This window comes from Bos grunniens, chromosome 2 (assembly GCF_055505025.1).
Source record: "Bos grunniens cultivar Pamir isolate PY7600 chromosome 2, Bosgru_T2T1.0, whole genome shotgun sequence".
Taxonomy (NCBI): Eukaryota; Metazoa; Chordata; class Mammalia; order Artiodactyla; family Bovidae; genus Bos; species Bos grunniens.
Genome location: NC_141166.1, coordinates 2,046,802 through 2,059,555, shown reverse-complemented (window position 1 = coordinate 2,059,555; position 12,754 = coordinate 2,046,802). Strand labels below are relative to the sequence as shown.

At 58.7% G+C, this 12,754-nt stretch overlaps 1 protein-coding gene across 22 annotated transcripts in view; it reads right to left on the bottom strand.

Moving 5' to 3' along the window:
• ARHGEF10L (Rho guanine nucleotide exchange factor 10 like) overlaps window positions 1-12,754 on the bottom strand; it is a 168,867-nt gene that overhangs the window by 1,419 nt on the left and 154,694 nt on the right. For all 22 annotated transcript variants that reach the window (XR_015150051.1, XR_015150052.1, XR_015150053.1 and 19 more), the window contains 2 exons: window positions 8,772-8,946; window positions 1,086-1,208 (listed from right to left, as the gene is read on the bottom strand). Coding sequence is in view for 19 of the 22 variants with exons in the window: in XM_086364407.1 (XP_086220533.1) it covers window positions 1,086-1,208; window positions 8,772-8,946 (298 nt within the window). In the remaining 3 variants the exon portion in view is untranslated. The remainder of the gene's footprint in view (window positions 1-1,085; window positions 1,209-8,771; window positions 8,947-12,754) is intronic.

Genomic DNA, 12,754 nt, shown 5'->3' with positions numbered 1-12,754 from the left:
GGCAGCTTCCCGGAAGGCCATGGGTCTGGAGGAGTGCTTGCCACGCTCCAGGGCTACTTCCTTTGGAAGAGTGGAGAAGGGGAACACAAGAGATCGTATAAACCACAAGGGGAGCCTTGGTGTGGAAGCACCTGCAGCTCCCTGCCTGGGCCATCCTCACGTCTCCATGCCTTTGCCCCAGCCATCGCCTCTGCCCAGAGAGCCTTTCACATCTGCCTGACTCAACACCTTGGCCTCGAGGCCCGGTTCAGCCCCTCCGCAGGGCTCCCACCCATGAGAGATGATCAGTCCTGTCTCTGCTCCGCCGACCCCAGGACGCCTGCCATCATAGCACCTGCTGCCCTGACTACACCACCCCGACCAGGCTGTCAGTATGTGGGGGAAGGGTCTCTGCCCAGCACAACCCTGCAACCCCAGGACAGATTCCGGGATGAGAAAAATGACCTAGTGATGAGACCAGGAAAGCAGTAAGTCCCGCAGTTTAGGAAGAGGGTCTTCTTGGGCAGAGAGGCTTGCGGTCCACCTGGGGTGGGTCTCCCTCAGGCCGTCTCCCTCCCACTCCACTCAGCCCTCCCCTCCTGCAGCGGCTGGAAGAGGCCACTTCATCATCCATCCCTCAGGGCAGAGGCAGAGAGGGGGCCCAGAGCTCTGGGGTCCTCCTGACCCTAGATCCCAGCACCGCATCAGGGCGGCCCCTCCCCTAACCCAGGCAAACATAGTTGTATCTGGACCTCCGTCCCCGTGAGCCCTCAGTTATTTCTGCCTCTGGAGCTGGGACACGTGGAAGCTGCTGTGGCATCAGAGCGGGAGGCCAGCTGAACCTCTCCTGTTAGTCGAGTGTCTCGGCCAATCATAAACCATCTGGCCAACGTGCCTCCTGTGCCCATTGCCAGATGAAGTAACTGAGTCTCAGAAAGAAGACCTGCAAGGAGACTGCCGGGCCAGGTGCTTTAATTCCACCAAGCCACCAACAGTGACAGCGGACACTGGGGAACGAACCCCTGTCCCCAGACCAGAAGAGCGCACACATCTGGGCACAAGACCCACCCTCCCCTGGCCACGTGCAGCTGACTCCCGGGTCTCACCTGTGATCTTAGGGATGCCTTCCAGCCGAGGCACCGGCAGCAGCACGATGACGCCCTGGTCGGTGCCCACCCAGAGCAGACCCTGGCAGATCAGGAGGCTGGTGACACACAGGTGCTTCTGGCCTGCAGAGGGAGAAGCCAGCATGAGCAGCAGGTCCTCTTGGGGGCTGGCGGTGCATGGGGCCCCCAAAGCTGAGAGCATGGCTCCTTGGGCTGCTCTCCTGGGACAAGCAAGAAGCTGGACAGCCCTGGGATTAGGAGTGGGGCTTGGGAGGCTGACCTGGCTGGGGTCTGGCCCTGGGTCACCCAGCCTCCATTCCCTCCTGTGTAAAGGGGGGCTGCCTTGGGGATACAATGAGGGAATGCCACAGTACTGGCCCACGTCGGCTCTTGATGCAGTGGCCGGCTCACCTGGCATGAGGTGCAAGCTGAGGGCCCGCCCATGCCAGGGACATAACTGGCCAGCTGGGGAGTAGAGAGAGGTCTGGGGAGGTGCGGGTTGAGGGTGAAGCAGACAGTGCAGAAGGGATGTGTGGGGAGGGGTCTGGGCGAGCTGGCAGCCCCGTGGGTTCCAGCCCGGCCTTGACATCCTGCCCGCACGGGCCTTCCTCCGGCGGGGGCACAGATGCAGTCCCAGGCCCCGCGATACATGGGCTCCCAGCACCGGGAACTAGTGTGTTTCTGACGCCGGTCCAGACTTGCAGACCAGTTCTTGTCGTCACCCCCTGGCTGGCTCTGCCTTTGAGGGGGAGCAGCGGTGGGGGAAGGTGGGTCCCTGTGCCCTTCTGGGGAGGAGGCGCAGTGTGGGCAGCACAGCCCGAGCCGAGAGCAGGGCGCCAGGCGCAGGCACCAGGTCCAAACCCCGGCTCGGCCACCTCCTGGCTCCACGTCCTCAGGCCGGAAACAGAACCCCTCTGTGCCCGGGTTCCCTCACTGCACAAGGCGACGATGATGGCATTTCACAACCTCGTCCCGAGGAGTAAATGAGCCAGTGGCTGTGAGTCACGTAATCCAGAGCCTGGCACACGGCACGCGCGGGTGGGCGCTGGCCTCCATCGCTGCCGCTCTGTTGCTGACTATTCTGGGCAACGGGAAGGGGCGTGAGGCAGGCGCTGGGGGCCCAGGCCTGCCCTCCCAAAGAGGTGTCTCACCTCCAGCCTGGATCCTTCTGCCCACTGACAGACCTAGTCTCTCCTCAAATTCCAAGTCACGCCACGACATGTGAAGTGATGCTCGGAACAGGGGGTTCTCAGGCTGGGCTTGTGTCAGCACCAGCAGGAGAGGGGACACCTGCTGGCTGACCCCAGAGGGGAGGTGCAAGCCCACATTTCCAGCAGGTTCCCAGGGACACCCAGGCTGCTGGCCCCGGGGCCACACTGTGAGAACTACTGCCTTGCAGGTTCCAGAGCACTTCACACACCTGCCCCAGCCCGATGCAAGCCTGAAACAGCTGAGAGGTGAGCACGGCCTGGATGTGTGCCCATTTTCCAATGAGGATATTAAGGTCCAAAGAGGTCACCCAGCCGGTGAGTGCAGGGCGGGGTGGGGGGCAGAGCGCGAGTCTGTCACTTATTACAGCCTAATGCTTCTACACCGCCTCTCCGCTCTTTCTTTGCCCGTGCCTCATGGCAGGTGGGGCCTCGGCTCCCTGACCAGGGGTTGAACCTGCGGCCCCTGCACTGGAAGCACGGAGTCTTAACCTTTTGACCTCCAGGGAAATCCCTGCCTCTCTACGCTTGAGCAACTTGCTTGCGTTCCACACCTGCATGTGTATGGGCTTCCTCTGCAGAGTCTCAGAGCAGACTGGTGTGGCTCCCAGAAGGAGGGTTACTAACTGGGGTTCACACAGCATTACCTAACACACTGGTCTGATACCTTCACCACCCATTCACTCAGCACCCCGGCATATCCCCAGGACCTACTATGGGGGGGACACTGCATTTGGTGCTGGAGGCAGAGGGGAACCGCACAAAGTTCTGTTCCTAAGGAGCAAACATTCTGGAACTTTCTATGACAATGAACATGTTCTCTGCCCATTTCAGTAGCCATCAGTCCCCTGTGGCTACTCACACCTGAAATGTGGAGTGGCGCTGAGGACCGAGTCTGTAGTTTCACTTCGCTTCACTTTTAACGGAAGCTACCGTATTAATGGGGCTTTCCCTGGGGCTTAGACAGTAAAGAATCTGCCTGCAGCGCAGAAGACCTGGATTCGATCCCTGGGTCAAGAAGATCCCCTGGAGAAGGGAATGGCTCCCCACTCCAGTATTCTTGTCTGGAGAATCCCACGGACAAGAGGAACCTGGTGGGCTACAGTCCATGGGGTCGCAAAGAGTTAGACACAACTGAGCGACACTCTCACACACACACACACATACACACACACCGGTATTAATGCTGCCCTGGGAGGGGACGGAGGAAGGGGAAACACAAGCAAGGAGTGTAGACACCAGGCAGAGATTCCAAGGGGGTGCTGAGGCAGACAGTAGGTGCGAGGAGTCTTGGGTTTCATGCCTCATTCTGCTTCCTGGGAGGATGGGGGGGCAGGAGCCAGGAGACCAGAGCTGATGACAAGGGGAGGCAGCCACGCCAAGACCCAAGGGAAGCTCTGGAGACGACACGTGCAAAGGCCCGGTGATGGGAATGAGCCAGCGGCTCTGAGGAGGACGGAGCCAGCGTGGCGCAGGGACCAGGCGCCGTGAGATGACAGAGGGCGGGTCGGAGGGTGGCCGGGCTAGGGCGAGGGCGGGGACTGTTCACTCTGAGCACGACGAGGCGTGGCTGGCGGGTCTGAGCAGGGGAGCAGCGCACCCCGATTTTAGAGAAGCCTTTTGGTTACAACGTGACAGAGGGTGGGGTGGGTGCAGCGAGCAGAGAGACCAGCAAGGCAGGAATGATGGGGTCCGAGGCGCGGTGGTGACAGGGAGGTGGTGAGAACCAACACGCTGGACAGACAGGGGTGGGGAGGGGAGGAAGGACGGCTCCCAGGTCTTTTGTGTCCAGCAGCCGGGTGAAAGGCAGCGCAGCAGACAGCCCGGGATGGGAGGGGAGCAGGCTGGGGGGACGCCCAAGTTCAGGACTGGATGTCGTCTGAGACGCACATTAGACACCCAGGTGGAGCTGTCGGCAGGCAGTGGGATATGTGAGTCCGGCGACAGGATGCAGGTTCCACAGGTCACGTTCATGGAGTTGATTCCACGTGCAAATGCACCAGAGTGGGGGAAGAAGCCGGCACGTTGGGCTGTTTCACAGACAGCGTCTGGGTTGGGGGAGCTGGGACTCTTTTCCACCCCCGCACCAAGTCGGAGAGTGTGGGCCCCCCTTACCACCAGGACCGGCTCCTGGGACATCAGGTGCCCCAGCCCTTGGGACTCAGGAAGGAAGTGCAGGAGGCTCTGGCTGCGAGCCCCTCCATGTTCTCTTTGTGGCTCTGCTCAAGCTCTGGAATCCCTTGTGTTCTCTGTGACGTGCTGTTTGCCTCCCCAGATGTAAGCCTCCCGAGGGCAGCAGCTTATCTGTGTGTCAAACGGACTTCCCAGCACGTTGATCAAATGCCCTGGCTCCTGGCAGACACGTGCAGAGGATCTGAGAACTCAGATCCAGAGAACGACTACTGGTCGCCAGTGGGGAGAGCGAAGGCGGGGGCGGGCAGGAGAGAGGCGCGGGGTTAGCAGGTATGAACTGCTGGCCTCAGACAAACACACTGCAAAGCACACGGCACCGCACATGGAGCACAGCCGGCATCGCGCAGTAACTGGCGAAGGCGTGCGACCCTTCAAAACTGCGGGTCGCTGCGTTGCACACCTGCGGCTTCTGTAAGAGTGCAGATCAGCTAAACCTCAACAAACACTTTATAAAAGGACCTGTGATTAAATGAGAGGATGAACGAATGACTGCAGAGAAGGGAACAAGGATGTGGGCGCTGGCGTCTCCTACCAGCTGCGTGAATCGACGAGCCACTTTCTACCATCGCTCAACGTACATGCCCTGCTCAATTTTATGATTATTAGAAATTTTATATAACACACAGTGTGTATATAAATATGCACATATATACCCACACACTATAATACATATACACACAGTTCAGCACAACTCTTAGCCCATAATATACAATCAATAAATGGAGGCTATTAGGAAAATGTGATTATTAAAAGGACCTAGACCCGAATGTTTTAAGATCAGCTCCATCAGAGCCAGAAATCCACGAAATAATCAAAGCCAAGAGAAGCAGCAGTGGCAGACGTCTCCCTCCTACACGCCTCCCTCCTACTCCAGGGCCCCGGGGACCTTAGGACCAGCAAGCGACCATTTCCTGATGCCCTTCCCTCCCTCGAGCCCCCCGGAGCACAGACACCCGGCAAATGAGAGGAAGGCGGCCAGAAACCGCAAGAGGTGGCAGAACGGAGAAATGACTTCATCTGCAGACCTCGTTCCGGGCCCTTCCTCCTCCCGCTTTGCCTCGAGGAAAAGAGCAAGGCACTTCACCAACAGTCCAAAAGGGGAAAAAAAAAGTCTAATGGTGGATAAATATTTTATCACAGAGACTTAATGCGGCAGTGCTCAACTCACCCAAGCCATCTATCTGGAGATATACAACTTTAAAAAGCTCAGGCTCTCGGAGAACATTTTCTTAATGACCTGTCTAGTTAAGAGGAGGAGGGAGTTTAGGTTCAAAACTGCATTAATACCAGTCGGGGAGGCGAGTGGAGGAAAAGGGTCCGGGGGAAGGAAGCGCGATGAATTTTTAACACGTCCTTAAAAAAGACCACACTTAAGAAGAGGAACAAATTCATTAGTAATTACACAATTATTTCATTTGGTGGTGTGGGGGGAGAAAAAAAAAATATCTAAAAGCCTTTTAAAAATATCTCTAATAAAGAATTTAAGAATCCTGCTCTGCTCTCCTGCCAGGACACAGTGTGGGCTGGATTTGAAGGCCCCCTCCACCCAGGGCTGGCTCCTCTTGGGCTTGGGGCCTCCCGGCCAGCAGGGCCTGGGGCTGTAACACCTGTGGCTCCTGGTGTTAGGAAAGGCCAGGCCCGTGGGGAGGAGGCCTGGGGCTGTGACACCTGGAGACCCTGGGGCGCTGTCCTCACCGGCTCAGGTGAAGACCCGCGCCTGCACTGAGGTGGGGCTGGAGCGCCTGGTCACACAGCTGGCAGGGCCTGTCTGACTCTGGGCTCCTATCTGGCCCCATGAGCTCAGCTCCGATCCCAGGCCCTTGTTGTTCAGACTGGGAAACAGAAGCTGGAGAAGCGGGAGGCCGCCCAGTTAGCCCGTGAGACGGCTGTGACCCAGGTCCGGGCTCTGGGCCCCTCAGCAGAGGGACCTGAAGCTGGTCGTTTAACCCCCAGGGACTCTGGTTACCTGTCTGCAGTCATCCTCACGATAACGATCGCCCTTTCTTCTGTAAGTGTCTTGAAAGCGTGTCAGTCACTCAGTCGTGTCCGCCTCTTTGCGACCCAATGGACTGTAGCCGGTCAAGCTCCTCTGTCCATGGGATTTCCCAGGCAAGAACACTGGAGTGGGTTGCCATTCCCTTCTCCAAGGGATCTTCCTGACCTTGGGATCGAAACCGGTCTCCTGTATTGCAGGCATATCTTTTACGGTCTGAGCCACCAGAGAAGTTCTTTTTTAAGGGTGACTAACTCCTAAGAACAAGTCAGTCACTGGACGTGAAGACGCGTTTTAAACCCGCGGGGAGGTGGCAGCTGTGCAGCAGGAGCTGCTGGTTTTCCGCCCACAGCAGGTCAGTCCACAAAGCCTGCCCCCGGCCGCTGGACACACTCGACTCTTCCTCTACTTGGCTCCACCACCCCCCAGACTTTACTGAGAAGATGAAAAAGGCCCAGAAGGTTATCCATTTTTTCCCCATTGTTCCACTAATGTGAAATAATTTAGCTATCAGCGCAGATGTGGAAATACTTCTGTGATACTGAGAAATTTTTACTGTAATTAAAATAGATTTACCTCACGTAATGGCTAAACACTATGCGAGACAATGAAACTGAAGCTAAAAAATAAAAAAGGAGAGAAGGGAGGGAGGGAAGTAAAGAGGGAGGGAGAGAGGGAGGGCCCATGACAAAGTTCCCCCAAGCTCCTGCCCCACACCCTGGGGGGCAGGTTAGAAAGGCGTCTGTTTTCCTCATGGATGACCCAGGCCTAAGCAAGGCATCTTCCTGACAGTATTTACCCGGAGCCAGGAACCACTGCCCACGCCACAGAGGGACCAGAGGCTCCTCTAGGCAGAGAGACCTGCTGTGACCCCACAGTGGCCGAGCCGGGACCCTGGCCACTTCTGAAACCACCTCTCCCCCGTTACACGCAGCGAGGCTCTGAACTGAGTCCAGCCTGATGTGACTCCCGGTCCTGTCTCTGGCCGTGCGACCACGGGACAGCCACTTTACCCTGCCGAACAAGCCTCAGCTTCTGCATCTGTAAAATGGGGACAGTGAGGTCCCGACTACGTAAAGCCCTTGGCGCCCAGCCCAGAGTAGGGCTCCTGGCGGAGTGCAGCCTCTGCGTCCCGCCACTGTTGCTGTTGACCGTGTTGTTGGTAAGCATCCCCTGCTACGGCCACCCGTCTGGACTCGAGGACTGGCCGGTGAAAGTGGCTGGGGTGGGGGGCGGCAGGAGCAGGGTGGTCGCCGGGCAGCCTGTGTGGCGTGAGGGACCAGGCCGCTGGGGTGGAAGCCTGTGGCCTGAGGTGCTGCCTGGCATGACTGCCCTCTGCCCAGCCTCACCAGGCAGGAGCCCTGGCCCCCGGCTCAGCGCATGCCACTCCCAGCCTCTGTGGTGGCCCTCTGCCGAGTCCCTGTCACCATCAGCTCCGGGCCAGCCCGCCACACCTGCTGTTTCCCTGGCCCTGGGGTCCTTCCCAGCTGCTGCCCCCAGCCCAGCCGGCATCCTCCCAGACCAGCTCCGGGTCAGTCTGTCTAGTGGAAACTCAGGGGCAAGTCAAGCTGAGGCCCGTTGGCCCTGAGGGCTGCTCTCAAGCTGGCTGGGGGCAGCGGTGGGCCCTGAGCACGCGTCCGTCCTGGCTCCCAGCATGGCTCACAGGGATCAGCTAAGGGCGAGGCCTGTGGCCAATTCCACGGAGGCCTCGGCAGACTCTGGGTGAGGGGAAGGGTGCAGGGCGCGCCCAGATCGTAGCCCTCCCTGTGGGTCCCACAAACAGCCCTGCAGGGTGAAGCGCCGGCCCAGGCAGAGGACATCAGAGCCTTCACCCTCCCCTTGACCCACACCCTGATGGCAGACTCAGAGGGACTCCAGCCTTTCTTCAGAGACCTCTAAGGAAATAGGTCCGTATTTGGCCTCTCTGTTTCCCTTTGCTCATTTTGAAGGGGATTTGAGGCAGAATTGGGTTTGAGGAGTGGCAGGTATAGGTGGGCTGGGCCTCCTGTCTGACATGGCGTGTTAGGCAACCTGGCTTGCGGGAGTCCCCGAGCTTGGAGCCTACCTCCGCGGGTGCCAGCCTGCTGTGCTGCGGGGACAGCTAGAAGGGCTTCTGGAGGGCAGGCCTGGGTCGGAACCCTCAGCCAGCTGCTTACCCCGGGGGGCCCGGTTCTCATGGCTGACCAAAGGCTGCCTCGAGGTTCATGAGATGGGCTGGCCCAGCTTGGAGGCCGCCTCCCCCGTGTCTGTTCCCCCGTCCACAGCCCCCCACCCGGGACAGCAGGGTCTCACCTGGGAGCAGGAAGGTGGTCCTGGTGGCGATGTTGATCTCCTGCAGATGCTCCAGCGTCTCAGTGTGGAAGAGGCGGATGGAGGAGCCGGAGGAGAAGGCCATCCAGACGCCGCTGCCCGCCTTCACCATGTGCGTCACGCTCACGGCTTCATCCTGGTGCGCCTCGAAGCTTTGCTGCAGACAGAAGGAGTGCTGTCCGCGACGGGCCGGCCGGCCGGCCGAGCCTCTGGGGGCCAAGCTCACCCAACCCTGAACCGGGTCAGAGGGAGGGGACCTCAGGAGCTCTGGGCCAAGCTCACCCAACCCCGAACCGGGTCAGAGGGAGGGGACTCAGACGCTCCGGGCCAAGCTCATCCAACCCCGAACCGGGTCAGAGGGAGGGGACTCAGAAGCCCCAGGCCAAGCTCACCCAACCCTGAATCCAGGTCAGAGGGAGGGGATGCAGGAGCCCCGGGCCAAGCTCACCCACCTCTACCCGAACCTGGGTTAGAGGGAGGGGACCTCAGGAGCCCCGGGCCAAGCTCACCCAACCCCGAACCCAGGTCAGAGGGAGGGGACTCAGACGCCCCACACTGTGTGCTGGTAAACGCTTAACAACTGGCGGGTGAATCCTGGTGTGCTGTGTCTGTTGATTCCTGGGGTGTCAGTACTTCTAAGGTGGCCCAGCTCAGGCTACCCACGGGATAGCACTGAAGGAGGAAGAGGGAAAGACGAGCGCACGCCAGGCTCGACCGTGACACGAGGGAAGGACAGGGTGGCAAGTCTACGGAAGAGGAAGTGGCAGCTCGCGCACATTATCTGAAGTTACAGAGGCACAGAAAGGAGAATCGAGGCTTACTAACTGTCCTACTGAAAAAGAGTCCCTTGGACAGCAAGGAGATCAAACCAGTCAATCCTAAAGGAAATCAACCCTCAATATTCATTAGATGGACTAAAGCTGAAGCTTCAATTCTTTGGCCACCTGATGTGAAGAACTGACTCATTTGAAAAGACCCTGATGCTGGGAAAGATTGAAGGCGGAGGAGAAGGGGACGACAGAGGATGAGGTGGTTGGATGGCATCACTGACTCAATGGACATGAGTCTCAGTGAACTCCGGGAGCTGGTGATGGACAGGGAGGCCTGGCGTGCTGCAGTTCATGGGGTCACAAAGAGTCGGACACGACTGAGCGGCGGAGCAACAACAACAACAAAGGCACCAAGGGAACAGAACGCTGGGGAAGGGAGGCGGGTGGTATGAGCCAAGCCTCATCTTCACTGCAGGGAGACAAGGCGTGCCCAAAACTTGACAGATCCAGAGCAGTGGCGCAGACAATTAAGAGTCACAAGGGAAGTTCCTGATGGCTTAAACACAGGACAGGTGAAAGTATGTCAGGGAGCAGGACTGGAGATGGGGATGGGGGGTGGGAAGGGCCTTTCCAGATAAACCTTCCCATGCTATTTGATTTTCCTTTAAACAGGTGTATATGAAAGTTTGATCTTAAAAAAATAACTCTTGCAAAGCAAGGAGATAAACACCCAGCTTCCCATCCAGCTCAGAAGAAAATCCAAGTTCCCTAGCTCAGCGTTTCAGGCCCAGCTCTGCCCCAACTCCCGCATTCCCTGTCCAACCAAAGCCCGGGCCCAAAGCATGCTCAGGACACACTCTGCAGCCACATCACTGCTCTCGCGATGGCCTGCCTGCAACGGGCATCACCCACTGCCCTGCTGGGAACAGCTTTGCAGCACCTGAAGACTTGGCCTCCACGAGGCCCACCCCAGGCACCCTTGCACTGGCCTTCTGCCTGCCATCTTCCAGCCCGGCGACATCTATTCCACTCTGGCCACGCTTGGCTCTCTCCTCCTCTGGTCCATGGACTCCAAGGACACACACTGAGCCTCAGGCCCTTCAGCGTGCCCGGCAGACGCCTCAGCACACGGTGAAATTTGATCAAAGAGCAAATGGATGGATGCTTGAAATCCAGCTACGATACTGGGTTGTTACTTAAACATCAACAACCCCCAGCAGAGCAGACTAGACAGATGCCTGACCACTGGGGACAGTCAGGTGGCTCTGGGACATCCACCCAGTGGACTGTCCATCTACTCAACATCGTGTTATCGTCTACAGAAACTGGGTGATGAACATAGAAAAGGGAGAATGTCATAGCAGTTATTATAAAAAGAAACAAAAGAGGCCATCTCCAAAACCAGGGGAGGGGGAGGGGGCGGGGAGGGTGGGTGGTGGGGGAGGGGCGGGGGAGGGGAGGGAAGGGGGACAGGCAGTGAAGCCTGCACGGTGAGGATTATTCCAGGGCAGAACATGGTGACTTTCCTCCTTTCTGTTTTTTCCATTTTTTTTTTCTATAAAGAACAGATTTGGGTGGAAGCCCATGACCCTAGGAGATGCGGGCTAGAACACGGGCGTGGAATCAGACCTGCCGCTAAATCTCCTTTCCTCAGTAACCTCCCAGGCTGGCGCCTCCATCTCCCCATTTGTAGGTGGAGATTGTCACAAGGGTTATAGGGACTTCTGGGTGTTCTTAATACAGCCTCCTTCGTGCAGCAGATGTTCTGGAGACCCTACGATATGCCTGGCAGGGGTTTAGATGCTGGGAATACTTGGTGAACGATAACCAAGGAGCCCACACACTTAAGACAAAGGTTACTCCCAATAGTGATAACCACTGCACAGAAAAATACTGAGAGCCCACTAAGATTGGGTGGCCAGGGACAATCTCTCTAGGAAGTAGCATTTATCAAACGTAAAGGAATCAGCCCTGGGATACGGGGTAGGGGAGAGAACCCGCTGGGCAAAGGACGCAGCAAGTGCAGAAGCCCTGCGGCAGGAATGAACTTGCCGAGTTACTGGGTCTGTTGGGAGCGCTGCGGCCAGACGGAGGTGGGAGAGGCAGGCGGGGCCGGGTCACACCAGGCAGCCCTGAGGACCCTGGTGGACCGATTGAAGTGAGGGCGGGGCCCGGCCTGCTAAGCGACCAGCTCAGGTTCACCTCGGGAAGAAGCTCGGTTTGAGAGCTATGTGGCGGCAGGCAGGAATTCTGGGCCTCGCATGGGCTCAGCGAGTGAGAAACGGCAATAAGGCTCTCCGTTTCTTCTGCCGCAATCACCCCAACCCTCGCTCAGCCCCAGGTCCGTCCCGGCTCAGACTACCAGAGGCTTCCCGCCACGATAAAGAAGCTGGGGCAGGGGGTCTCCACCAGGGAGCCAGGCCGGTGAGCTCGGTGCGCACCCCGATGAGGACGCGGGGCCCCGGCGGGCAGGACTGCGAGCTGGCCGACGAGATGGCGCTCTCTGAGCCCGGCCCCGATGGCAGGACTCTGCAGCCAGGTGGGGAGGCCGGGCGGGCTGGGGTCACAGCAAAGTCCAGGGTCCTGACGGGGGTCTGAGGGCAAAAGCTGCAGCTCCTCTGAGGTGGGAACGTGTCACGTCCATCGGAGCGGGGGCTCCCCAGGGTTGGGGGGGAGGGCCTCGTATCAGGCCGGGGCGGGGAGGGGGTCTCGTATCAGCCCGGGGGTGAGGAGGGGGTCTGCTATCAGGCCAGGCAGGCATGCTCAGAGGCCAGGTAGCACCTCCCTCCTTTTCAGACTGGGGACTCAGACTAGGGCCTTCTGTGGGGGTGTTTTTCTGCTCCTCCTTCCTCAGCACCCCTCCCCAGCCCCAGAGAAGGCCCCGGGGCTGGAGGCTCAACCAAGGAGCCCCTGGGATGGAGGGGGAGGCCCAGCCCCCCACAGCCTCCAAAAATCCGGCTCCGTCCATGCAGTGCAGGGCAAGGAGGGGAACGTCCATGTCTCTGGCCTCTCACTCAGCCCCGGCAGCGCTGGCCGGAAGCTCCTTTCTCTAGAGGAGCTCTTCTTCAAAGAAAGAACCCCTTTTGGTGGGGTGGGGGGTTATCTTCCTGCAGCAGCCTGCACTCAGCTTTCCTGAAGGCCCAGACCCAGGCAGAGCACAGGGTTCCAGCAGGACACCCCCTCCGCCAGCCGAGG